The sequence below is a fragment of the Gymnogyps californianus genome, chromosome 5 (assembly GCF_018139145.2).
Source record: "Gymnogyps californianus isolate 813 chromosome 5, ASM1813914v2, whole genome shotgun sequence".
Lineage (NCBI taxonomy): Eukaryota > Metazoa > Chordata > Aves > Accipitriformes > Cathartidae > Gymnogyps > Gymnogyps californianus.
This window is the reverse complement of record NC_059475.1, coordinates 43154212-43180242: the sequence shown is the minus strand read 5'-3', so window position 1 is coordinate 43180242 and position 26031 is coordinate 43154212. Positions and strand designations below refer to the sequence as shown.

Sequence of the window (26031 nt, the reverse complement as noted above, 5' to 3'; positions counted from 1 at the left end):
TCAGGTAATTTTTAAATTCAGTGATCTGAATACTCCATATTAAGCTGCTCTGGTTTGTCCATCCCTTTTGTCCTCTCCAGTGACTCTGGGGTTTTCCTGCAAGCTTGTAAGGATGTTTCCAGCAATCTGGATTTGATATCAAGTTCTGTAATTGAATTGTTATGCTTTCAGTTTTATTTAATATTTTTTGGTTGTCACTCGAGCTTGAACATTAGAATCTGTACCCTGCTTACTGTGCTCTTACAGTGTACTTCCACAGCATGGAGAGAGGCTGTCTCGTGAGGGATAAAAAATAACGGTGTTCTTGTCATAAGCTCTGGGAAGATTTGCAGATGTGAGATGTCTGCTATGTTTTAGTTAAAAGCCGACAATAACATGAAACAGTGTCCACTGAGAAACAGGGAAAGTCGGAACAAGAATTAACTACCCTGTGTACTCTGGTTTCCGTCTCTGTGGCTGACTTATAAGAGCCATTCATAGTCTTTCTTTATGCTTATATAGATACCACAAATAAAAAATGTTAATTAAAGCTTCATACTTGTAGCTTTTATTTTCTTTTCAAGACCTTAAATGTAAAAATTCATAGCTCTGCTTTGATAAGAAGCTGGCCCAGGACAGAGTTTTCTTCCAGTGTATTTTCCACCTTTAAATTTTTGCCATTCAAAAATTTTATTCTGAAATCCTTAATTGTCTGCTCAGGCTTCATTGCCCAGGCATTTCAGCTTTCTTAAAGCTTTTTATTTTAAGGTTTGTGAGATACACCCTTCCCTGAAAGGTTAATAGAACTGGACTGATTAAGAAAACAGTCTAAGAAGCCAAGAAATCAAATCTAAGTATTTTTGCAAGATAATTACCCTTTTCTGAGTTCAGAGGTGGACAGCCACCTTGCAGCACGCACCTGTGACAGCTTCACTGCTAAGTAAAGTGAGATTAAAACATGTAAACTACATTTTTATTCTTTTAATAATGCAGGAATTCAGGTGTCACTCATCTTCATTGGAGAAATAGAATAGGATTTGTCATGATTAAAGCATGAATTACCTAATTGTTTTCTGAGTGATTTGAGATTCATCAGTGTTATCGTTTGGAATACTTGTTTTCAGTAAAGACAGAGTATTTTCTTGAATAAGAATGTATGTGAAATCCTTCCCTTGGGGCTGTTGCATGTTATTTTTTCTTCTGTGTGGTTTGTGCTGTCTTCTGAAGTCTGTAGTTTTGCTGTGCTAATAACCATTTTGCTCAAATTTGTCTTTAGCTCGGATTTGTAGGATTTTCATGTTCTAGATGAGTAAAATTCACTTTATGCTTGTTGTTTGGTGCACAGCTTAATGTTTTAAAGCAAGTGCAATGAAGGAAGAAGCCTCAGTTACATGTCCTGTGCATTAACAATTTAGGGAAACATATCCTTGTCTCTTCATTTCTTTGTTTTCCCGCTTAGGAGTGTAGGGCAGCGTGTACATCCACTCCCAAGGCTGGGGACTAATTGTACAAATGCATTCACCTCTGCTTTGACCAGAGCAGTAACTTAAACATTTTAGTAACTGTTGAAGGCAGGCTCCAGTGCAGCAATGTTCTCCTGCCTTTAAAAGATAACAGAGAAAAGCAGAGTTAAGCACAGAAGCTGAGGTGCGTTCGTTTCCATTCAGACAAGTGCTGTACACAGCAGTCACTAGCAAATAACAGAACAGTTAGTCTCCCTATTAGTACTATATCCTGCATTTTGGATACGTGGCTGTTCACTTGCCTTGGTTCTCACAAAGACATCTGATTACTAATTGGATCCTTGGTTTTTTGCAGTGATGCGTTAATGTTAATAATCGTTAAGGTAACAAGAAATGAATTCGTTCTTCCGGGCTTCATGAACTAACCAGGCTGAAGTTAGTTAGGAGGCTCCTCTCCTCTTTCCCTCATTGCGTGCAACTCACTGATTGTCTGTCCCAAACCTTTGATGTTAGCTGCTAACATTTGTTTATGACTATAAAATAATTCCTTTTAAATTTTGTAGAATTTAATTCTGTTTTTCCCGTAAATAGGTACATAAGGAACTATAGGTATAAAACCATCACTGAAATTCCTGACAACGTTACCACCTAATGTACTCTTATGTGAAATCACATAGTCATCATTACTGTGCTGTGTTCTCTTTTCTAGTTTCCAAATAAAACAGTAGCCCAAGTTGCCTGCAGTATGCTGAACATGCTGATACATTATGTACATAGACTTCAAGTATATCAAGCTGATTCACCTTTAAGAATTATTCAAGTAAGTACTTATTAAAAATTTGAAATTTTTAATTCTTTTAAATGCAACAGTAAAATGTATTTCCCTGAAATTAAAGTACAAGAATATTGACAAGTATGTTTCACAAAATGTTGAATTAGTATAAACATAATCTTACTTTACATTAACAGTAGGGATTCACATCACGCTTCCTTGCTGACTCCAATATTAACATGTGAAATACCTATATCATGCTTATTTTTTCTGAGATACAACTATGTATTATTTACATGAGTGTTGTCAATAAAGTCCAAATATTTTACTATTAAATATCTTCAAATATGTTTTAGTGAGAAAGCGATTACTTAAAATATGGATCTGCAATTGTATTTTGCATATCGATTAAAGAGTTTCAGTATAAAGCAAAAATAATTATTTTGAATACACTTCAAATAACAAGGAAGTAGACTATGGCCTCTGTGAATCTGAACCACAGAGAAAAGACAGATGTCTCCCAGGTAACTGGAAAGAGAATCATGTGGAAGCTTCTTAAGAGGTATAGCAAGCGTTTCTCTGCTCCTCTGCAGTCATATTGTTGATCAAGTAGAGGCAGGGTGTTTACAAATTCTAGTAGTTCTAAGAAATAATGGAGCTCAGATTGCCCCATACACAAACTCGCATCAGGCTCCTTCCGGCACCCTACAAGTGTGTTGAATTAAGTTCTCTTTCTGCCTGGATATTTGAAGTAGCTGTGTAATTTCATTGTCCTTAATGCACCTATGTCAGTCAAGCAGAACGTATTCCTTCAATGTCTTCTGCGAAACTCAATTAAAAGGGTTTTATTTAAAAAAAAAAAAAGCAGCAAGGAATACTGTAAGTTGCCTCAAAAATAACTTTAATAGAATTTAACCATGGTTCTAGTATTGTGTCACACTTACCTGCTTAAAAATTGATTTTAAACTTAAATATTTAGATTATATTTTAAAAGAAACTATGCTATGTTTTCCCCAGATTCTAATAGCAACTATTACACACCTGCTACCCAGTACAGAAGCTTCCTCTTATGAACAGGACAAGAGGGTAAATATTTTTTATTTCTTTTCAATGTGTCAATTTAATTACAAAGGTGCGTGACATAACTGTGTTACAAAATCTAAGCTGTGTTTTAAAGCAGAGATTCAGCTTTTAAAGTATAATACAGTATAGTCTTCCCAGAGTTACAGCAATATTGTTTATGCAAGTGAATTTCTGAAGTATTTGTGGGAAAATATGCATTTAAAATTAATTGAGATTGATTGTTTTCAATAATTAGAAAGTCTTCTTTTTCCTTATCCTCAGTGAACTTACAAGCAAAGTAATGTAGACTTTTCAAACTTGCCTTGCAGTGAAAATATAGTCTCAACTTGTAGAGAGTACATTGCAAAATATTTATAAGGTTATGATTTTTTGCTCTTTGCATTGTAAGTACATTCTTGAGCAAGATAGCCTGTAATCTTCAGATGAATTTGATTGTTGTCATCCTTCAAAACATTTGCTGTCTTTTTGTATTTTCAGTGGGCCTGAGTCCCCTAGCTAAGATGGGCTCTTTCTTCACCTGATACTCACAGTAGTACTTTCTGCCTCCAGAAAGCTCTGTCTCTTTTGAATTACTTGACTTTGCTCTAGGACTGTGGGACTAAACGGTCATTTAAACTTGGGCACTTTGGTGCAGTTTGTCGCTGGCAGCTCTGTCGTTCTGGGCCACCCATTCCCACAGGAGCTGGTGTTCATCTGTTGCTCATTTTGGCCTCCCGAGCTCCGCTTTGCCTCTCCTCTCTGCTTGCAAGGAGGCAGGGGCTGTTGTAGTCTACTGCAGTATGCCAAGCTAGCCACCTTTCCGCTTGAGATGCTTCCCATAAATCAACAAGTTTCCCCATGAACTAATGCTGATCATTCTACATCAAATATCACGTAAAAAATTGGCTTACCTAGTTTGACAAACTTAGTCCTAATGGGTTTCTTAAAAATTGGTTTAATATAAAAATACTCAGAGCCCTTCATCATTAGGTTCATTATACGGTGCCTCTGAGAGACAAAGTTGTAATGTATTTTGTGAAATAAGTATGATGTTTGTATGTCATTTATTAGTAAATTAGTTAAGTCGATTTTCTTTGAAAGACTTTTATTTAACTTGGGAAATACTTTAGAGAATCTTGCAGCTATTTATCTGAATTGTTTCCCCTGCCAGAGCTAAGTTTTAAAAATTAAAAATAATTGAGGCCAGTAAGTTATTAATAATTTGGTGTGTATATGTGTCTTAATCTAATTCTGTTCTACAGTCTTTAAAAACATCCCCTAGAGGGAGTTGGTTCTTTTGCTGACTGAGTAGCCTATAATATAGAAAGCAGCTGGATTTCTTTCAGATGGTACCTGATGCGCGTAGCATTATTGACATGTTGTGAAGGAAATTCTGTGTTATTTATAAAGCACTAAATGCAGCTGAAATAGTTCAGTTTTGTGTAATCCTTGAGTCACTTTACAGTGAGATTTATGTGCAGAATGGTGCATCAGCCTTAATTTGTACCTGCGTAATCTGTCATTTTAAAACCACCACCCTGGGTATACTCTTAAGCACAGCATCTGCTCACAGACTGACCATGATGAGAAACTGTTGTATGGATGGTCTTTGTTAAGTATCTCAGTAGCCAAAGTTTTTACTGATGCCGTAGGTTTTGAACATACAGTGGCTTTTAAACAAGCGTGACCTGCCATTACTGCAGAAGGTTGACTCTACTGAATTCAGAAAAGAAAGTAAAACAGAGAAGTAAAATACAGTGATAAATGTGAAGTAGCAGGTGCTGATTTAATTGATTTGTAATTGAAAGTGTTTGTTCCAGTTGGTGGTTTCTTTACTTCTGTGCTTATTGGACTGGATAATGGCCTTGCCATTAAAGACCTTGCTGCAGCCTCTTCACACTACAGGAGCAGAAAATGATAAGACTGAAAGATCTGTTCTTAATTGTATATATAAGGTACATGTTTCTTTACTCACTAAATGAGAATTTTTATGTATGGAGGTAGTGTCAGTTTTCATGGAAACGAAGACAGAACTTTTCTGTAAGCTGACCTCTGTTCTACTGGTGAAATGTGGAGTGCTGTCTTAGTTCTTCTACGTTTTACTGTAACTGCTTGATCTTTGGTATATTTGGAACTGTTAATTTTGTCTTACATTTTGTGATGTTTAACCAAGTTACTTTTTGCATGTCATACCAATAGCAGACATTTGTGTTGGAGAAGACCAGCTATACATTTAAGACAGACAAGGAAGTAGCTTTTTTATACCAAGCAATTTTATTTAGCAATAAGCCAAGTAAAAAGCAGTAAGTTGTAATTGCTGTCTTTAGGGACACAGAACGAAGATAGTTTGGTTTTTTTTTTTTGCAAGGGAAGGGGATTAAAACCTCCAGCAGCTTAGACCTAGCATATGTAATTAAAGAAGACAGGAGATCTAAAAATAAAGGTAGTTTAGTGATTCGTTGTAAGTTTTGTTTCTTGTTTCTTTATTGTTAAATTCTACTTCAGTGTAGATGCTGTTTTAACAATTTTCTTTGCAGACCAGTTTGTTTCTGTAAACATTAAGCATCTAAAATTTTCCAACATTTTGTCCTGCCTACCTGGTTCTAACAAATCAATTAAAAAACAAATAAAAATGAACTTAATTTCTCATAAAACTATCAAGTAGAAATTTCAGTAGTTAATGTCATGAAATTCTGGTTTTGTTCTAGGTTCTGCATGGATGTGTCTATGGGTCTCAGTGTTTTAGCAACCCTAAATATTTTCCTCTAAGCCTTTCTGATTTGGCCTGTGTGGATTACGATCCTTTTATGCATTTAGAAAGCTTGAAGGAACCAGAACCGCTGCATTCTCCAGACTCGGAGAGGTCTTCTAAACTTCAGCCAGTCACTGAAGGTTTGTGAAATTGCCTAAATACATTTTCTTTCAAAAAGATTTTATCTTGGTTTCCAGTATTGAAGTGTTGGTCTAAAGCATAAGTTTTAAATTATACCTAGACACTAGGTAAGAACCATGCGTATGGAATGAGCTAACATAATTTTGAGCAATTACTGTTCGATTAACTGAAATAAGTATCTTCTGAACAACATGAAGATCAATTTGGTATGGATTCTTCTGTGCTCTATATCAGGAAAAAGTGTTAAGTACTGCAACATGAATAAATGTTGCTTTTCATTTTCCTTTCAGTAAATTAATTTATTTTTTTCTTAATTTTGCTCCTTTTTCTAAGAATATTTTGTATTTTTTTTCCTATCTGAGCTTGCAATATTGAAAGCTTTCTGTGATTTTTTTTTTTTTTTTTTTTTTTTAGCGTATCATAATTTGTTGTCGATCTGTTCACACTGTTGAAAACCACAGGGTTATCTAAAAAGAGAGACATTTTCTCTCATCTGCTTAGAACCTTAAGAGACCTGGGAATTAACATTTTCTTCAGAACTCGAAAATGAAAATAAAGAATCAGGAAACTAACCTACAGAGGAGTAACATATATTATGCAGTGTATCTAGTAAATATCAAATGGCTACACTGGGAAGAAAATTGAAAAAGATGAGATTAATACTGATACCAGAAACTCTATGTAGTGCTATTCTCCCTCCATATTAAGTTGTTCCATTTAGGCTTCCTTAAAGGTATTAAGAACCAGATAAATGCAGCAGCTCTTTGTAGCAGCTGTGTGCTAACAGCAGGTGATTTTGTGGTCTGTAGTGACTACGTGCTGTTTTTTATGTAGAGAAAATGGCTAATCATTGTGCCCTTGTCTAAGGCATGCTTCATCATCCTCAAGTACTTTTTTGGCCAAAGAATTCTAAACATAGAGCTGTCCCCTAATAAGCTCAGTATTGGATTGAACAAGTCTGATTTGAGAACTATTGGCAGGAGGAGCTGTAATTATTAAATTTACTGAAGAATGAAGCAAGGTACTATAGTTGGCTTTTTGTCAAATGGCTGTGGTCTTATTAGTAAAAAGTAATCATGTGCTGGGTCAGAATGAAAGAGGCTTCGCAGGATTCATTCTGTCCTAATTACAGTCTCACCTATACGTATTATGTAAAGCTAATATTTAAAGCATTTGCCAAAATTAACTTCCACTGCATGTTCTATTACAGTGTAGTGAATTGTAGTAGCTTTTTATGCCTGGCATCTTTTGTATACTGTAATAATCTGTAATTATGGGTTAGCAGCAAATACTGTGTGGCTTTTTTAATCTGACAATCTGAAAAGACAACCCTGAATAGATTTCTCTTTAAATGAATGTAGTTGCACAAAGCCTTAGCATTGATATCTTCATTTTGCATTTCCGTACGTGATCTGTTCTTTTATGATTTCTTGTTAAATTTCTAAATAAAAGTAATTTCAGATGTTCCTTTTATCTCTCCAGATAAATTAAGGAAGCCCCGTATGTTTTTAAAGTTTCAGGGCTCTGGAATTGTAAGTCAGATCTTGAAATTTAATTGGCAAACTACAGCATTATAATGCAACCCTGGTCTTGCAACCTTGGCACTTCTAGTCCACATTGCCAGGCAGAGAATAAAATTGGCAGTGCTTAACCAATCACACAGCATCTGTTCTCCCTGGCATTGCTGGAGGAGCAAGAGGAGTAAAGTTAGTGGATAACAACCTGTCTGGGACTCAATCAAGCCAGGGCATCAATTAGTACAACCTAGCAGCAGAGCAGTATGCCAATGGGTCAGCCTCTTTTTTAGTAGAGTAAAAGTGCTATGATGATACCTTTTTTGAAGGAATGGAAATGGGCAGAACGGCAGTTGTAGGGAAATCAGGGAAGTTCTACAAAGACAGAGTGGGGATTGCTAGACTCTTTTCCTGAGGTCACAAGCAAAGCTGAAACCACTGAAATGCCAGAATTCTTAAGACAGGGTGCTTTTGATCAGTTTAATAGATGTGATTGACATACCCTATTATGCCTCCCATTGTTCAAGGTCAGATCCATCACAAGGTTTATGGACACCTAGCCACAGTATGATGTGGTATGAGACCATGAAGATACGGGACTTTCAGTGATATAGCTGTGTAGTGGGGACAGGATCTATTGAGAGACTGGAGCAAGCCCTGCAATATACGGCACGGCAAAGATTTGTTAAATCCTCTGGAAACAGGTGGTGTGGGGAGAGAAGAGGACTGTTCCCCTCTCTGTTTCAGTAACTTTCCAAGTGCTGTCTCTCACAAGGAATCTGTTATACCTAGGATTATCTGTGAAATTGTCTTTGTCCTCCTTTCTGTAGGTTTCAGGTAAAGTGGTAGGTTGCAGTATAAGATACACGAAGAATGATTTTGAAATTAAGTGTTAAGTATATTAAAGTGTTATATTTAAACCAGAATGAACTTTTAGCAGCTGACAATAAAGACATCAGTGGGAAGCTTTTCTTGCATCATTAGAACTTGCAGACAGCAAGTCTGTGGTGCTTTTGTACATCTAAGGAATCACAGGGCTTGTCTACATGAAGGCTGATGAACTGTTCCTCTAGCTAGTATCAACAACAGCTTCCTCTAGCTACAGTACAGGCATACAAGTGCTGCCTGTGCTAATTAACCTCATCTAATTAGCCTGGATTCAGTGTCACACTGACAGAGGTATGCTTTCTCCAAGGATAGTATAGCATTATAGCCATTCACTGTACTGTTTAGATGTGCAAAAGCTAACTTGGACTGCATTGTGCCATGATCTGCTTACCTGCCTCTGATCTTTTACTTGTCATTACAGGACCATAAACATATGAGGGAGAATTAAAATGGAACCTCTCCTTCAAAGCTTTTTTGTTGTGTATATTAAATGATGCAAACATTTAGGAAAAAGTAGAATTGAGGGGGTTTTGTGACCCTTGTATTGACAGGGGAGATGGTTACGTGAAAATATGTAGCATTAAACAGGAAGTGCTATACATCTTCTAATGTTAATAGATAGCAAAATCAGACTATTGAATAGAGTCGTTGTAAGGAAAATATTTTATGGGATTTTTTTTTGCAATTATAGGCAAAAACATTTTGAAACCTGTTCTTCATAGATCACAAATCTGTTAGAGATAGTTGTGATTGGAAGGTAGTAGTTACATTGCATAGATACAGTGGTCTGTCAGTTATTGATTTCATGGATTTTCCCCCATTTGTCATATTTCTCCAAACATATTTTAAACTCTTTTGCATGGATGGATCATTTTTCCTAATATATTTCAATTTCTGAAGAAAAGGTTTCCCCCATCTGATGTTTAGTCTTAGCTTTGATTTAAAAAAGAGAAATATAAAGTACTTTTAAGGCTTTACTGTTTGCCTTTTTACTGAAAGGAGACAAAAAGTACACTTTTTAAAAAACACTTTGTACATGGTACATCCAGATTAGCACAGTTTGTGTTTTGTGAGGGATATACTAGAGGTGGGTTCTCTGTTACCGCATCTCTCTCTACCTGAAGCTTAAAATTAAAAAGGAGTGAGACTTCCTTAAGCTAATGTAAAATACAGGTAGCTAAGCTGAACTGAACATTCTTAGGTGCCCTCTAAATGTAGTGGAGAAAGAGAAGAGTTTCCAGAGAGTCTTTCATCACATTTCTCCAATTTGGGCTTCTAACTGAGATGAATCAGTCTGTACAGGTGCATCATTCTTTAGACAGCTAAAAGGGAGAGGAGAGTTAAATTCCACCCTCAGTCATTACTTTTTCCTTCTGCTACATAACTGTAGTTGTTTAGAAGCTGTTCAGCCAAAGTTGAATTAAAGAGTTAACAACACATCTTAAGGAAATTCAGGAATCCTCCGTTCATGCCGCTGATACAAATTAGTGGTGATGGACCTTCAGCCTTTCCACAAAAGAGGTAATTTCAGGGACTAGGAAAAATAGCCAATATAACGTGCTTCTAGTAAATTACCAAGTGGTCATGTACACATATAAATTACATTGCCCAAGCAAAAGACTGTACCATTGTAAAGAGAGCAGAGATGCACTCACTCAGGAAGACAGGTTGGCAAAGCAGCCAGCTAGACTGCTTTAACGTGTAATGATATGACTTAGTTTGTAGAATTTGTGGTAAAGCTGTGATGGCTTGCGTTATTGCATGTTTTGATCTGCCCTCCAGAAACAAAGAGCATGGTTTAGATACTCATTTTAAGAGTTCTAATATATTGAATGTCCAGTTGTTCCTGATTGAGAAGATGTGCTTCTAGGAACAAATTATTAATATGTATCCTTTAAGTTGCAAATTTAATTTAAAATTCTCATATTTTCAAAAAGCATTACTGGGTTTGGGTTTTGGGGTTTTTTTTGCTAAGGGAAACCATCACCAAAATCTGATTTGCTGTGTGGCAAAAATGTTTTAACATTGCTTTATTTTATTTCAACATAACAGGTTACATCTTACAGTTTACATTTCACTGTGCTTCTCTTAATACTTCTGATTTAAGTTTTCTGTGTCATTTTTAGATCAACAATACTGTATTCTGAGAGAAGACTCAGTGAGAAGTACTGTTCTTATTTTATAAAAGAGGCAATGACAGATTTATATCCCAATGCTTTTATTTTTTATTTTAATTTAAGAGCAAAATTTTCAGAGAAAGACTGTGGTAGGACTGGGAATGAACCTTCCAAATTTGAATTTTATGTTCTGCTCTTTGTATCACCGTGTCACCTTTCTTTTCCATATGTCCCTTAGGCTCCTAAGGGAGTAAATTCATGCACACAGGCACCATACAACCATGGTCAGGTTTGCGATCTTTACGGTTTGCCACAAAACAGTAATGGTAATAACTTGTATGCTAACAGGTGCCTCTCATTTCTTCAGGTTTTTCAGCAGAACTTAACTGAAGGCATTTAACCTACGCTGTGTGAGACTTCAGGTAGCTGGGAAGCTCACATGTCTGGTCGTAGGAACCTAAGAAGAATATTACCTTACTTATCTGTGCAGCGCCAAGTGCTAAACACTTGGCATAAATAACCTGACAAAGATGAGCCAGCCTCTGCATTGTTCAGGTGCTGGTTAGTACTGCACTGATAAGTTATTCTTCAAGCATCCAACTTATTTTCTCTTTGTCTTGTATAAACTTGCTTACAGTTCCTTGTTATATTTCAGCAGATGGCACTATAACTTAATTTCCTTGTATGCTGTCAATATCTGGACATTTAATTCAGCTTCACTGAATGTTTTTGTGTTTGTAAATTTTAAACCTCAAGAAGGTTACAGATGATAAAAATATAGTATCTGATTTGCTTATATTAGTTTTCAAGGCCTTAATTCATTAAAATATTTGAGTTTATCTGAGTTTCGGAATAGTGTAAAAATTAAGTTGATTTTGCCAACTATTAACTGGATGAAATATTTCCCTTTTTGCAGTTCAGATCTAGTGCTCCCTAAAGGTAGAGAAGAGCCAGAATCCCAAACGTCTCTTACATGCTTTACTCAAACCTTGTGGAAAAAAAAAAGGCAAATATATACTAATTGTTTTTGCAGATGCAGGATGCATCCAGTGCTTCAGAAACTAAAGATCTGTCATGCCAGCCAGTATGCATTACAAATTTGCCTTTATTTTTCCAGTTAAACCAATTAAGACACCTTAAACTGCAAAAAGAAATTTGTTTATTAAACAGTTTTTATTGTGTATAAATACACAATATAAAGGGAGGTGAGTTAATTTATACTATACTTACACATCCAAGAGGTTACATTTTCCCAGTAAATACTGAATGAAAAAGTAGCATGGTCCAGAACATTCTAGTTTGATGGATTTTTGGTGAGAAAGAAGATGGGAAGTGTTTGCAGCAGTTTTCAATGTTTAATATAGTTTAAAATGTATGATGTAATCCTGAGGAATACAGTCTTGATTTATCTTCCCCTTGTAAATCCCAAATTCAGGGCATCCAGGTCCTGTTACAAGAGAGAGGCTGCAGTAATATGTTTTGCTATATTGATCCTGTTTTCTCTTCTACGTGTGATCTTCTACAGCGTAATACTTTTTGTGTATGGGTTCTTCAGCGGGTACCCTGGGCCAGTTGAGGGTTGTCTGCCTGACAGAGTCGCTTTGACCAGCTCTGTACTTCATAGTAATGTAGAGTGGATTTGATAGAAGAATCCAATAACAATAAAGTACTGGGTTAGCAGGGTGTGGTATAAACATTAAGAAATTCCTTTTGTGAATTTAGGTAACATTGCATGCAAGTGGAAGGTATGCAACAAAGAAGGAGGTGGCAAAACCATATTGAAATACCAGTGCATCTCACAAGATGAACTTTACATAAGATAGGCACAATTAACTTCTGTTTCTCCCTCCAAGTTTTTCCAGACTGAAACTTCTTAAAATGCAGTTGGAGCATGAGATTTGCTTTTTGAAAATTTTGCTACTGTTAGATTGTGTTCAGTATAGATAGCCCAGTCTTTGATTTGGTACTGTAAAATCATCCAGTATTATTCTCAACCTAACCTGCGGCTATATGCTCCCTGGGGAAATTAAGATGGATTAGAGCTTTTGTGCATCTATGTTCCTTTGTTTTTCACAATGTAATGATGTGTATAAATATAAAAATCCATTGCAGTTGGAAATGGACTTCTTGCAACACAATTATGATCTCTACTTCATCAGCAATTTAAGATTTGTTTTCACTAGATTAAGAAACTGTGTATTTTAGATGAACCACGCTGATTACAAAGCTATGGTAAGGAGGTATGGTAGGCTGTAAGATAGTGAAGATGCTTCTTTAACTATGTTATGATTTTTCATACTATTTATATATGAGACCAGTGTTCATCAAAATACATATTTTGCTTTACTGAGTTGGCTGTATCGTAACCTTGCAGTGCTCATCCTCTGTTTAAGATTCACAAGGAAGAGGAGACCAAAAGAAATAGATAAATCTCAGTGTTTTTTTCTGAACTCTTCTTTTAAAACCTGTGTTCTTTCTCTTGCAGTGAAAACTCACATGCAACAAGGATTAATTTCTGTTGCTGCTCGTACTGTGATAACACATCTAGTCAACCACTTAGGCCACTATCCTATGAGCGGAGGTCCTGCTATGCTAACCAGTCAAGTGTGTGAAAACAATGACAATCCATACAGTGAAAGTCCTGAACTTTCTCCTGAACTTTTTGAGAACCCAAACCTTCAATTCTTTGTGTTAAACAATACTTCCCTGGTGTCTTGCATACAAATCCAAGCAGAAGATGACATGCCTGGGGGAGGACTGTCTGCTGGACTTGCGTCTGCTAATTCAAATGTTAGAATTATAGTGCGTGATCTATCTGGCAAATACTCGTGGGATTCGGCCATTTTGTATGGACCATCATCTTTATGTGGATCTTCACAACAAACATCTTCTGCACTTTCATTATCTCAGCAAGATAAAACAGAAGATGCTCTTTCATCTTTTGAGCATGTGGAGGATGTATCTGCAAGGGATGGAATTACACTTCAAGTAAAAAGGAAATTTAGAGACACTGTACCAACATGGGATACCATTAGGGATGAAGAAGATGCCCTTGATGAGCTCCTGCAGTATTTAGGTGTTACAAGCCCTGAATGCTTACAGAGAACTGGTGTATCACTTAACATTCCTGCTCCTCAACCAGTTTGCATCTCAGAGAAGCAGGAGAACGATGTCATCAATGCAATTCTGAAACAGCACACAGAAGAGAGGGAGTTCATTGAAAAGCATTTCAATGATTTAAATATGAGGGCTATGGAGCAGGATGAGCCAACCTCACAAAAGCCCCAGTCAGCATTCTACTACTGCAGATTACTTCTCAGTATATTGGGAATGAATTCTTGGGATAAAAGGTAAAAAGAAAAGACACACAATTTAAGAACTTTCTTTTAAGGAATTGTGCTATTCTTACTGTGTAATAATAGTTGATCATGGAGTGGGTTAAGCCAAAAGTACTCCAGGCCAGCCAACAAAAGAGGAGAGGGGATGTGCAACTAAGGGGAAAATGGCAGTTTTCTTCTGCATTTCAACCTGTCATTTAGAGACAGAAAGGAGGAACCTGTTGCCTTTATTGCTATTTATATTCTTTCCTTAGAACAGTGTTGGAGGGTGAATTGAAGGAGTGCTATCTTTTCTAATAATCCTTTCACCAACTGTACTAAGGGGTACTACCATGGGTAAAGAAGGCATCTTCTTTGCTTTCTTTGCTTCCCGTATATGTCCCTGCAAAAATCATTACCTTTCCATGCCAGAATGAGACTCTGCAAGTGTCGTATTCTCAGCTGTTGTGTTGCTGGACAGTGTCCTGCTGCTTTGCCTGTTAAGAGCATGCTTGCATGCAGCCTCAAAGCATTGCATCGGTGTTAGCTAACGAGAAGATGTGTCCCCTACTATTTATTTCAACATTGGCAATGTTTGGGTATTGTTTAGAACAACAGGAGACATGCCATGTTCAGTTACAAAAGTAATGTCTCTGTTTAAGTTATTTTTGTATGGGTGTAGTTAGGTGTATGTCTGCATAGACATGTGGGTATGTACAAATATTAGCGTCCTAGAATTTAAGGGTCTTTCTGAAATCTTCTTTTGCTGAAGCTGTCAAATTCCGTATTAGAAATATTTTCTTACTATGAAGGGAAATGGATATTCTGTAAAACAAAAATAGTCTGTGTCACTGAGATATCACTGGAATTGGACAAAATTTTGGTGTTATAACCCTTCTTATATGGGTCTTTAATTCCTCCAGGCAGTCTGCTCTTAAACTCATTCCACTGTGTTTTGTGGGAAACATCTTAAGTGCAGTTTAAAAGAAATGAAAAGTGCCTTTCTTGCTCTACCATATTGTTTTGTTTTTTCTTTAAATTGTTACAGCTGGCCGGGTGACTAGTGAGCTATGTTCTGCTCTCCTCTGCAATTCAGAATAGCAAAAGCTCTGTGTTTAATGCACTAGCTCCCTAGGACAGCAGATTATGGGAGTGTCTTTTGTCACTAAGCACATAGTGTTTTGGCCTAGTAAAGCATGCAGGTTGTATGTGCATCAAAGGCAGTTCTGTCTGTTCTTCTGTAGAGACGAGATTGGTTTCACTTGGATCCAATAGGTTGATAGAATAAAGTGGAAAGAGTAAAGGTTGTTCTCAGGGCTATAATGGATATAGAAGATTTCCTGGAGTAAAATATTGCTTGTATATTTTTTAAAAGATATCTTAATATTTTATATAAGAAAGGACTATTGAAAAGGCCAAAGGTTTTGTTGACTGTTCTTGAATGGACCTGGAAATGTTCTTGTACCATTCTTGTACTGTTCTGTATCCATCAGTGAACAGGTGATAAGAGAGTTACAAATTTTTCTATTTAGAAGGAGCTTTCATCTCCTGAAGAAAAATGAGAAGTTACTTCGCGAACTCAGAAATTTGGACTCAAGACAATGGTAAATTCTTTTAATGGCCACCTACATATTTGTTTTAAGTGTGCTTGTACTTAAATGGCTCTAATTTGCGTAGATGTGAGAATTGAACTATTTTTTAAAACAGTTCTATAAATTATTCATGCATTTTGCACTGTATTGTAGTTATTGGTGTTATATTGAAGTTACATTGGTGTTATTTGTAGAGTGAAACTCTACAAGTAGAATACCATGAGAGAGAACAAACTCCAAAATAACTTAAAATTATGAACATTTGTATGTATAACATGGAATAGTTTTAAAACTTTGATATATCAAAGTTGTGATAAAGATATTTGCTAAATCACATTTTTAGCTTCAGCTAATTGTTTATATGTTTTCCAGTACTGTTAGTTGAAGAGAAGGAATTCTAGTTGGAGTTGCAGCACAGAATTAAAAACTTTGAATTGTTTTGGTAGAAGTTGAAATAAAATCCAGTGGAGGCTTTAAAAGTGTGAGAAACCACTTTCAGTTGCTCCAATGTCTATTTAACAGCAAGCTGTGAACAGAAGACATTGCTATAGTACTTAAAGATTCTTCATTCAGTTGCATAAGCTGCATTTGCCACAGCATTCACAAGGCACTGTTGTTAATGGGCAGTGCAGTGTCAATAATGCCTGTGTTATGGGTTTTGCTCATTTCAGAAGCCTAGCTATTCTATTAGCAATTATTTCTGCCAGCACCATCCTACATCTTAGAAGTGATGAAAGGGGTAAATGCTGTTCATGTGTAGCAAAACTTTAGGCTCTAGAGAAGACCAGACTAGAAAAGACAGAGTGGGAATATGAAAATATAGAAGGTATTCAAAAAGAAGCCATATAGTTGTACTTTACTTCCACTATCTCTTTCGATGTTTTAAAAGCCATGTGTGTACTGTTTGCATATTTTGGTTTCATATTAGTAAAGGCACTGTCATGCAGTGACTATCTTCTCTTTTACAGCCGAGAGACACACAAGATCGCAGTGTTTTATGTTGCTGAGGGACAAGAAGATAAACACTCCATTCTTACGAATACTGGAGGAAGTCAAGCCTATGAGGATTTTGTAGCTGGTCTTGGCTGGGAGGTATTTATTAAAACATTTTTATCCTAAGTTTGTTTACATAGAAAATTACAGATCCCTCTAAATATTAGAAGTCTTTGGCTCTTTAGCATTACTCACAAGTACTGAAATACACTGGTTTGCAAGTAGGATGCAGAGAAGGAATCTGGTTTAATTTCATTAGCAATACTAGCTATTTAATTTTAAGCTCTTTCAATTTAAGAAAGTTTGTGCAGGCAGAGGTGATTCTTTAATGTGCAGTCCTGTACTTGGCTTTCATGGACTGATTAGGAGGTATCTTGATTTCCTGTGAGACTGTAAAGCGTTAAGTCCATTGAAGTTTGAGCTCTGCTCAAATTTGGGAACGCAAAAAGTACAAACGAGCAGCTTCTCTCATGCTCCCTTCTTCCTGCCTTCCACTGCAGGCATGTATCTGTTCACACCCTCCACTCCATGTCTCTTCCAGCAGTCAGAAATACTGTGATGTACCCCATCATCTGTATGGGCCTGCAGCTCTTTAGTCACTAGTTCAATACTGTTACGAGGATTTCCTTTTTTGCATCCTTTCTTTCTAACCGCACAGGATTAACTTCCATTGTAAAGTTCAACTCAGCACTGTCGCACAGAAGTACAGGAATTGCTCCTACTCCTGGCTGGCTGCATAAGAAACTGCAGGTTTTCTGTTCCTTTTGCGACTTGCATTCATCAGGAGTGTCCACATGAGCGTCCATCTTATTTGTTCTGGGTTTTTTACTTCTTAGGTATATAAAAGCACTACTAGATTAGCTGTGTGGATAATGGCTCTGAGTTTTCCACAGGAACAGAGGAAAACTGCTAGAAGTCTGCTGACTGTCATGAACACAGATGTTTATTTCCCACATTCCTGATTCTTCAGGAGAAAAAAAAAAAAAATCACATTAGTGTCTTCAAATATCCTTCTTTAGTGGGTTAATTCTCTTAGCCTTTATTAGCTAGATTAAAGAGTTGCTAATTTGGATTAATATTCCATGATGAGACATCTAATATTTTAACCTCTGAACATTAAATTCTGGATCCTTTATTAACAGAAAAGCAAATATATACCATGTGGGCAGAGATTAAATATATTCACGTCAGACATGTAGCTTTCTTTAGGCACTGTTGTAAAAGTGAAATAGCATATTAAGCATGCTTATTTATTTCAGTGCCAAACTATTTCCCATAGAACTAGGACTTACAAACTTATTTACAAATTATCAATTAGCTTCCTGTGATACTTTTCATATTCACAGAATGAAAATTCCTCAAGAAAATATATGGAAAGTAACAAGACAATTTAAAATTGTCTGGCTCTCGCACAGGGTTTCTTCAGAGCTCAAGTCAAGGCTGATGTAGTATCATAGAATTTTAAAAAATTCAAAAAGCACATGTAAGTGACTACAGTCAACTAATCAGGGAATAATGCAGTAAATATTCATTTACACAACCTTTCCTTTTGTCTAACCTCATCTTCCCAGCAGCATCTGTGGTGACCGTGGACTATAGAACGCCACTGCACTGCACTTGATTTCCAGTCTAGTCAGTGAGTCTGAGCTCTTTTAGAAAAGCCTAACTGTACTGTTGTGAAAAGGATCTTCACTTTTAAAAATTCAGTTGAAAGTGCGCTTTAAAGTGTAAAGAATGTATTTATCCCCTGATATTCTTTCCCCCCACCCCCCCCATAATGCTTCCTGGGCTTTATTTCTAGGTAAATCTCACAAACCATTGTGGCTTTATGGGAGGACTGCAAAAAAACAAAAGCACTGGATTGACCACTCCATATTTTGCTACCTCGACAGTAGAAGTAATGTTCCATGTGTCAACAAGAATGCCTTCTGATTCAGATGACTCTTTAACAAAAAAGGTGCGTGTTTCTGAATAACAGATTTTCTTTTGGTAATGAACCCAGAGAAATTAGAGTCAAAGAAAATCCAGTAACTTTTTCTAAAAAACCATAAAGTATCATAACACCTTAACCTGCTAATAGTTGGTGTTTTACTGAAGTAGGTTAAGCCATGTAAATTATTCTCTACCAATTTCTAATTTTGCCATATTGGTGATTTTTGCTATCATTGCAACTGTTGGCAGGATCACATGTGTAGTGGTGAAAAATGCGGGGAGGTAATGGTTTGTGTAGAAGAAAAAGCATTACATCTGAATGATGTTTTAGTACTTTGAGACTTTAAATGCCAATTCATAAATATGTGGTGAGTACTTTCTAAGATGACTTTTTATTCACTTAAGAGTCACGTGCTGGCTATTAACATAATTTTCCTTTTAAAAAAAGTTAAAAATATAAAGAATTCAACAATGTTTATTGTATATAAGGTGTTTTGTCTTGGAGCAGGCACAACAGTGATATGATCTCTCATGGCCACATTAAGAAAAAATTGGTTTGCTGTATTGGTATTTTTTTCTTTAGAATTTAATAAATTCCACATTAGTGATAATAAGTTACAGTCTCGAACATGTGTCCTATTATAAGTGAACAATTGGCTATCATTAGACTGTCCCCCGTCCTGCGTACATACATCTTCAGATGTGCTAATCCATTCAGTAGACACGTTAATGAGCACTGGTTGAAGTGTAATATTGGAGGAACTGAAGCTGGTTGACCTCAGCATGGAGTTTAATACTTGTAATTAAATTAGACAGTAGACAGTTAGTAAAGAGAGAAATAGCCATGCCTCTGGCAAGCTTCAATTATTAATGACTTTTTTGTTCTTTGTGTTCAACTTGAATAAAAAAAATTATTGTTATTATTATAGACTGACTATGAGTTCTAACTTCTCACTGTCGCATCTTAGGTTGGTTGGTTTGGTGTTTTGTTTTTTTTTTTTAAACTAAGAAGTGTTTTTTCTTGTATGCCTATGGTGCTGGGTCCTTTCTGTTCTTTATTTCCTGAAGTAGAGCCAGGGTAATACTTAGATTGTTAAATGATTTATAAAAGTGGTTTAATAGCAAAAATAACTGATTTTAAAGTAAGATTGTTGCTATTGTTCTAGTATAGAACAGCATGTGTATATATATTTTTTTTCTAAGTTGATTGGCTTCTGTATTTTTTAAACAGAAACTTGGTTTTATAAAACACAGTTTGTAATTATCCTTACAATGTTTGTTTATAATCTGTTTGAATTAGAGCATTAAAAAGTGTTGACAAGGGGGAAGATGGGTCACAGTGAAAATTAATTAACACTAAATAATTTGCAAATGCTGTGGACTTCAGCAGAACACACAGGCAAGATCTCATGCCTGTTTCCAGAAGCACCCTGAATCTACATACAGCTGTTCCTGCCAGGAAAGGTTCAGTGCTGGTCCAGGCCTCCTGTGATTTAGCTTGTGAAAATGGTGTCAGCTGGACTTTTTAACAACTCCAGCTTGCCCCAGGCCTATTTCTCTCCTCCTTCACCCACAATCTCACTCATCAGTAGTTTGGAATATTTGAGGTCTGTATGGATATGTAGAGTGTATCAAAAGATGGGGGTTGTACTTGTAGCTCAGCTACTGATGGGCTGTTTAATCAAGCTACTTTATTTCTGTGTGACTTTCTTTCCTGTTCTTCCTCAGTGTGTGGGTTTTTTTCTTGTTTTTAAGCCCAGTTTCCCCATGAATGGAGGCTTGTGAGCCTGCCTTTATGTCTCTCCTCCCTTTCCTAACACTTTTTGGCCCATTTCAATCGAATTTAATAGAGGCAGGTTTCAAAGGTGTTAATTTCATGTATGTTTAATGAAGATAGAGTGAGAGAGACTCTTAGTGCTCCTACTCAGCAGGTAAAGACAGCATGGGAAGAAGCATGAGACATCAAGGAACCAGCACCAGAGGGAGATGCTATGAAAGTCATCCCAAACTTGAGAAAAGCATCAACTGAAGTTTGCATCTTGGGTGAAACCAGCAAGTGGTATCAGGAGACATGAGTAGGAAAACAGGCTTAATTCTTTTACTAGTTCTGCAGCTGCTCATGCTGCATAGACTGAACACATCAGCAAAAGGAATGTGTTCTATGAGATGCCGTCCAGCTCATACACACTATAGGGGACCTCAAAAACATGAGAGTCGTGTGTGTGCTAACAATTGTAATTGTTCTGAGTGCATGTACTGTTCATGACCTCCAGAGAAACTTGAGTTTTGAGCTTCTCTACTGGTCTTTCATGTGCTTTCTTTGTCTCTTTCATTCAATGGGAGAAAAACAAGCAAACTTGCAGTAGTTGGCTTAGAACTACTGCTGGTTTTTATATTGTAAATGTGCCTAGAGGTGCATGATAGGTTCATCTTATAAATGGAAATTAAATTAAATTAACACAAAACTTCTTCCTGCCAGTCGAGCCACTGCAAAATCAAGATTCTGCTGTTTCAGAGGCTAAGCCAATTTTAAACTTATTTTCCATCAGTCTTACAGAGTAGTAAATAAAACTTTTAAGCGTCTTGGATACCTCTGAAGCATCTGTTTCTGAAGACATGAACAAGAGCAAGAAAAGACATGAATTCAGGGAGAACAGATTAAAATCTTCTGAATGTATAGAGGAACTTAACATTGAAATGCATATATAAAATAGGAATTTAATTTGCAAATAGTAAATTAAAGGTTTAATGCTGATAATGCAATCCATTTTGTTTTTCTTAGAGTTAAAGGTTAGAGTAAAAAGTACTTACACTACCCTTACAAGAACAAACTTGCAAAGAAAGTATCAGGATTAAATGAAACTGTGAAGATTCTCAGTTCACAGAGTGAGAAAGCTCATATATGTGCCTCTGCAGCTTATCACCTGTCTAGCTCCTCCTTCCTTAGCCTGATAAAGGAGTGAAGGCATTGTAGGTGAGAATATTATACACAAGATATGTAAATAAAAAGTAGTAATGTTGTTAATGATTGGAATACTAATTTGGGTGTATTACATGATTCTAAGTTATGTGTGATATCATCCTAACCACATAAAAGATTTATAGCTCCCATTATTTATAGCTAGGGTTTTTTATTGTGGTATTAACATGTATTGGGAACTTGAAGGTTTATAGATGTAAATTATTAGTACAACATTTTTTTGGAGTTACAATTAAATACAGATGTTGCTTTAAAAAAAAAATGCAACTAAACACACCATAGTAGTTGAAACAAAGTTTTGTGAAAAATTCAACTAGAGGGTGCATATGCTGTAGACAGCAGTGCTGCTTTACATTTAATGGGCAAAAGTAGCTGCATTAAGCCATTGCTTCAGATGTTTCTGCTCCTTCTGTTCTTTTTATAATGAACACTTTCATTTTTGAAGAAGAAAAAAGTTGGGGCTAGCTGTTGTATCATAAGAAAATATAATAGCCTTTTTTCTCCCTCCTTTAGGTAAGTGGGTATAAGAAATTACAGTAATTTTGGCAAGAGTTCAAGGGTTAATGCAACAGATAAATAAAAGGAATTTTCTGTAAATTGAGCCCTGCATTATTTCAGTTGTCTTGCCTTTCCAAACCTAACTCATTTAATTTTAAAAAGTAAATACTTAAATTCTTCCTGACAGTGTGCTTTGCTTTTACTATCGTTTATTACTTCAATTATACTTGGTATCACTTAGAACAATCTGCCATTTGGAAATTTCAGTATAGCCTGCAGCTTAGTATTAAGTCTGGCTGCTATTGTAACATGTACAGCATATGACACTAATGTATCAAAATTAGATTTGATCATCCCTCCTGGTTATATTTATTTCACGTTTCTTTTGTATTCAGTTAACATAAATGTATTAGGAGAGCTGACACATGATGATGGCTATAGAGTAAGAATATTTTAAAGTATTTTGAGTTAAATTTGAAATTTCAGGTAACCTAACAGTCGGTCATTTTTATATATTTGTTTTAATGGAGTAGAGTTTCAAAGCAAGCCTAAAAAAATCTGTTTGTCTCTGACATATCCTCAGGGCTGTCTTCCCGACAGCTCAGGTTTAAAATGGCTGAAACAGAGCTCTTAATCTCTTTCTCATTGCCACCTTTCTGGATCACCACGGATAACATGACCATTGTGCCTGTCACTTGTGCCCGTAGCCTGAAATCATCTTTAATTTGGTCCACTTTCTGGATTCTTACATTCGGTCTGTGCTTAAGACTCTGTTCTCTTTTCTACGTAGCATTTCTTGCAACATAACCTTTCCATACACACATTTAAAATTTATCGACTATGTCCTAAACTGTTGTTTTGATTGCCGAGCCTTCCTTTCCCTGGCCTTGACACTTTCATTCTTGAAGAATGCTGCTATAAAAGACATTTTTCTAATCTTTAACGCCTTTTTACAGTTTCTTTGCATTTGTCCATCTCCATTTTGTGTCTTGCCTTATGCTTAGATAACAAACTCTCTAGAACAGTTGATCTGCATTTATGCAATATTTAGTGTTTTTAGAATATTGGTGTGTAACCTATAGTTCCAGGTGTTTCAGCTATAGTGTATTACTGGTTACCTGAAGTATAACATTATTTTAGATATTTTTATTATTTATATTATTGCTGTGCCATACATCTCTAATAAGGATTTGCACTTTGTTTTGCTTACTGTGATTTATGCACATACAAAGTTGTAAATTTAGGAGGACAAGGTCAGGAAATGAGTGTGAAGATGTAGTGACTTACACAACTGGTAGTGAGTTTTGAGTAACCATTGACACAGATTTCAGTCTTGTCACCTGTGTGCACCAAATCTGATTCTGTTAGATAACATTGGGACCACACCTTCTTCTTGGGAAACTGTTGCTGTCTGTCCTTTAGCTTTCAATGAGCAGAGGTGGTTGTAGCTCAGTATCTTTGTCCCGCTTGGGTCCAGGACACTGAATTCTGGGATGCTTGCAATTCAATATAAAGACATAAAGAATCCAGATTAAAGTTGAAAGAGGTCAGGCTCTGGCTCTCCTGTGGTATAATAATTATGTGAATGATGGATTCTCCAAATGTTTGCTGTGCTTGCAGGAGAGCTTTGTCATGGAGCACTGCTCAATTTCAAGGTCCTTCAATAGGGAACTGAAAAATGAAGATGAAAAACTGAAATTCTTCTTTCTAAAAAGTTTATGCAAAACCTAGCAGACCTTGGAAAGCTTTTTAAGACAATTTCAGGTACTGGATCTCTTCCATGAATCACGTGGTCTTGATGAGTCAGGTTACCACCATTCAAGCTTTCTCATAAGCTTTGCTTGCTGATGATGGTGAAGACATCTGAAAGAAGCAATAAAGAGCACTATGTTAGTGTGAGAGCTTCGTCTGATCTTCTCTTGAAAAAGGAACAGAATGACTTATCCAGAACTTAATTATTCTCCAAACATAAAGATGAAATCAGCAACACTCAGTCTTGTTTACTTGTCTGTTATTTTTGTCAGTCTTCTACCTCCTATAATGGAAACAAGGCATTGATCAAAGTTTTGATCTTGAGTACTTTACATCTTGTTATAAACCACCATTCACAGTTTATACCATCATCCACCTACTTGAACCATCTGATTTTGACTCTCAATCCATTATATGTCACAGAGATGCCATTCTGTACTTTACTCAAACTGGATCTTTGCCAAATCATTCTTGGTGTAATCATGAGGTGAAATACACCTGACAGGACTTGGAACTCCTTGAAATAATTTGATGCATTTTCTTTTTCCTCTGTAGAAGTTAGTGCTTTTAGCCTGGAATGTATCCTCACACCTCAAAGAGGGTATAAAGCAAACTTTGAAATTGGAGAGAAAAGTCACTAATGGCTTCAGTACACTTGGCATCCAAAAATATGTGTCCCTTGTCAGTAGTCCTCCTCCTGAAATAACCACACAATACACTTTTATCACACCAAAATCTGTGTCAGTCTGATGTGAAAGCATGCATCAGTAGTGATGCTCCATCTGGGTAGCTTTCACAGAAGTGCAAGAACTGATGTCCTGTTTGATTAGCTGCAGGTATCAGTAACAGGTACCCAGGGACAATCTTTGATAAATGAAATTCAGAGGCAGTGATGTCCTCAAGAAGCTGCACTATGTAAACTCTCTATGTGTTTTGGATTTTAAAGCCATTTATTTGGCATATACACTGTCACCGTCCCTTGTTTCTAACAGTGTATGAGTTTGTTGTCTTTGAGTCCAAAGATGGTAAGTGAAGGAGGGCTAATTCTTCTAGTAAGCAGTTCAATATTGCTGAATTAGGAACGATGCAGTGTATCAGCCCTAGTTCTGCTTTTTGGCAGTCATTTCAATGAGTTCAGTTCAGTCAGTGCACCAGATGGCCATCCCTCAATCTAGGATCATGTAGTTTTTTCACGTTCCACCAGATTTCACATCTAAACTGATTTGCCTCTTGCTCTCTCTTTGGTTAGGGACCCTCATCCTCCCTGAGCTTTTCACTTGCTTCTAAGTGTGGGCTCATCAGTCCCTCATACCCTTCTGTCATTGTCATATTTCAACAGATAGTTTGACTGTCACTTCACCGAGGAATGTAGGAGAGGTTTAGGCCCTCAGAACAATTCCACAGTTAGTTGTCTTTTATGACATTCGTCATTGTTAAGTGTCATCCAAGGTTTCTGCAGCTGGTGTTTGTGTGTTGCACATCAGTCATTCAGGTTGCTGCCTGGTTTTGTTCTAATCTAGTCAAATAAAACTCAGCATAGTGAATGTTGTTATAACCAATTCTTTTGTTGGGCTGGATTTATGGTTGGCACAAGAGCATCCCTAAGTAAGTGTTGTTCAAAATAATTCAGCCATCTACAAAAGAGGCAAGAACAGCTCACTTCAAAGGAACTGCAGTCATTGTAGATTAGATGTATGTATGATCTGGTCCAGGCAAAACAAATGACTTGTTGAGCATCAGACAAGATGTAGGGTATTGATGCCGTCTGTCCTTTGTCCAGTCCAACACTGAAGAAAATCCTTTTCTTACAGAAATACAACACTGTTTTTCAGTTTGATGCAATTTAAAGCTAGCAGAGACGAGCAGAGGCAACTTCTTTTTTTCCTTCTTCCTTTTTTTTTTTTTTTTAAGTCTGCTGCTGACAACCAGTATAAACCTTCAGATAAGACGAAGGTAGCATTCCAGGAGGTTTTGTAATACGAGCAAGTGAATACTTGCAATGAAATTTCTCTGCTGACTGTATTTATGTTTTGGTTTTATTTAAAGTGCAGTTATGTTCTGAAAATGAGTACAGAAAATTGTTGCCTTTTTATATACAATAACTTCTTGTAAGTGCTCAGATTAGTATCTGCATGTTACCTGTTAACAGCAGGTCACAGTGCTGTCCTTTGAATAACATCAAGGTGATTATTTGACAAATTCTACCTACCTAAAGCTGTGCAAACAAACTGAAAACTGTGGGTGAAGGCAATTGTCAGCTATAACTGGTGATGCACAAG

The 26031-nt window shown here is 36.5% G+C and overlaps 1 protein-coding gene across 5 annotated transcripts in view; it reads left to right on the top strand.

Moving 5' to 3' along the window:
• The window catches only part of RALGAPA1 (Ral GTPase activating protein catalytic subunit alpha 1), a 136781-nt gene that overhangs the window by 76001 nt on the left and 34749 nt on the right, over positions 1-26031 (top strand). For all 5 annotated transcript variants that reach the window (XM_050898468.1, XM_050898469.1, XM_050898465.1 and 2 more), the window contains 8 exons: positions 2152-2262; positions 3232-3300; positions 5097-5231; positions 5985-6168; positions 13174-14038; positions 15538-15609; positions 16566-16689; positions 18392-18547. In XM_050898468.1, the coding sequence (XP_050754425.1) occupies positions 2152-2262; positions 3232-3300; positions 5097-5231; positions 5985-6168; positions 13174-14038; positions 15538-15609; positions 16566-16689; positions 18392-18547 (1716 nt within the window). The remainder of the gene's footprint in view (positions 1-2151; positions 2263-3231; positions 3301-5096; positions 5232-5984; positions 6169-13173; positions 14039-15537; positions 15610-16565; positions 16690-18391; positions 18548-26031) is intronic.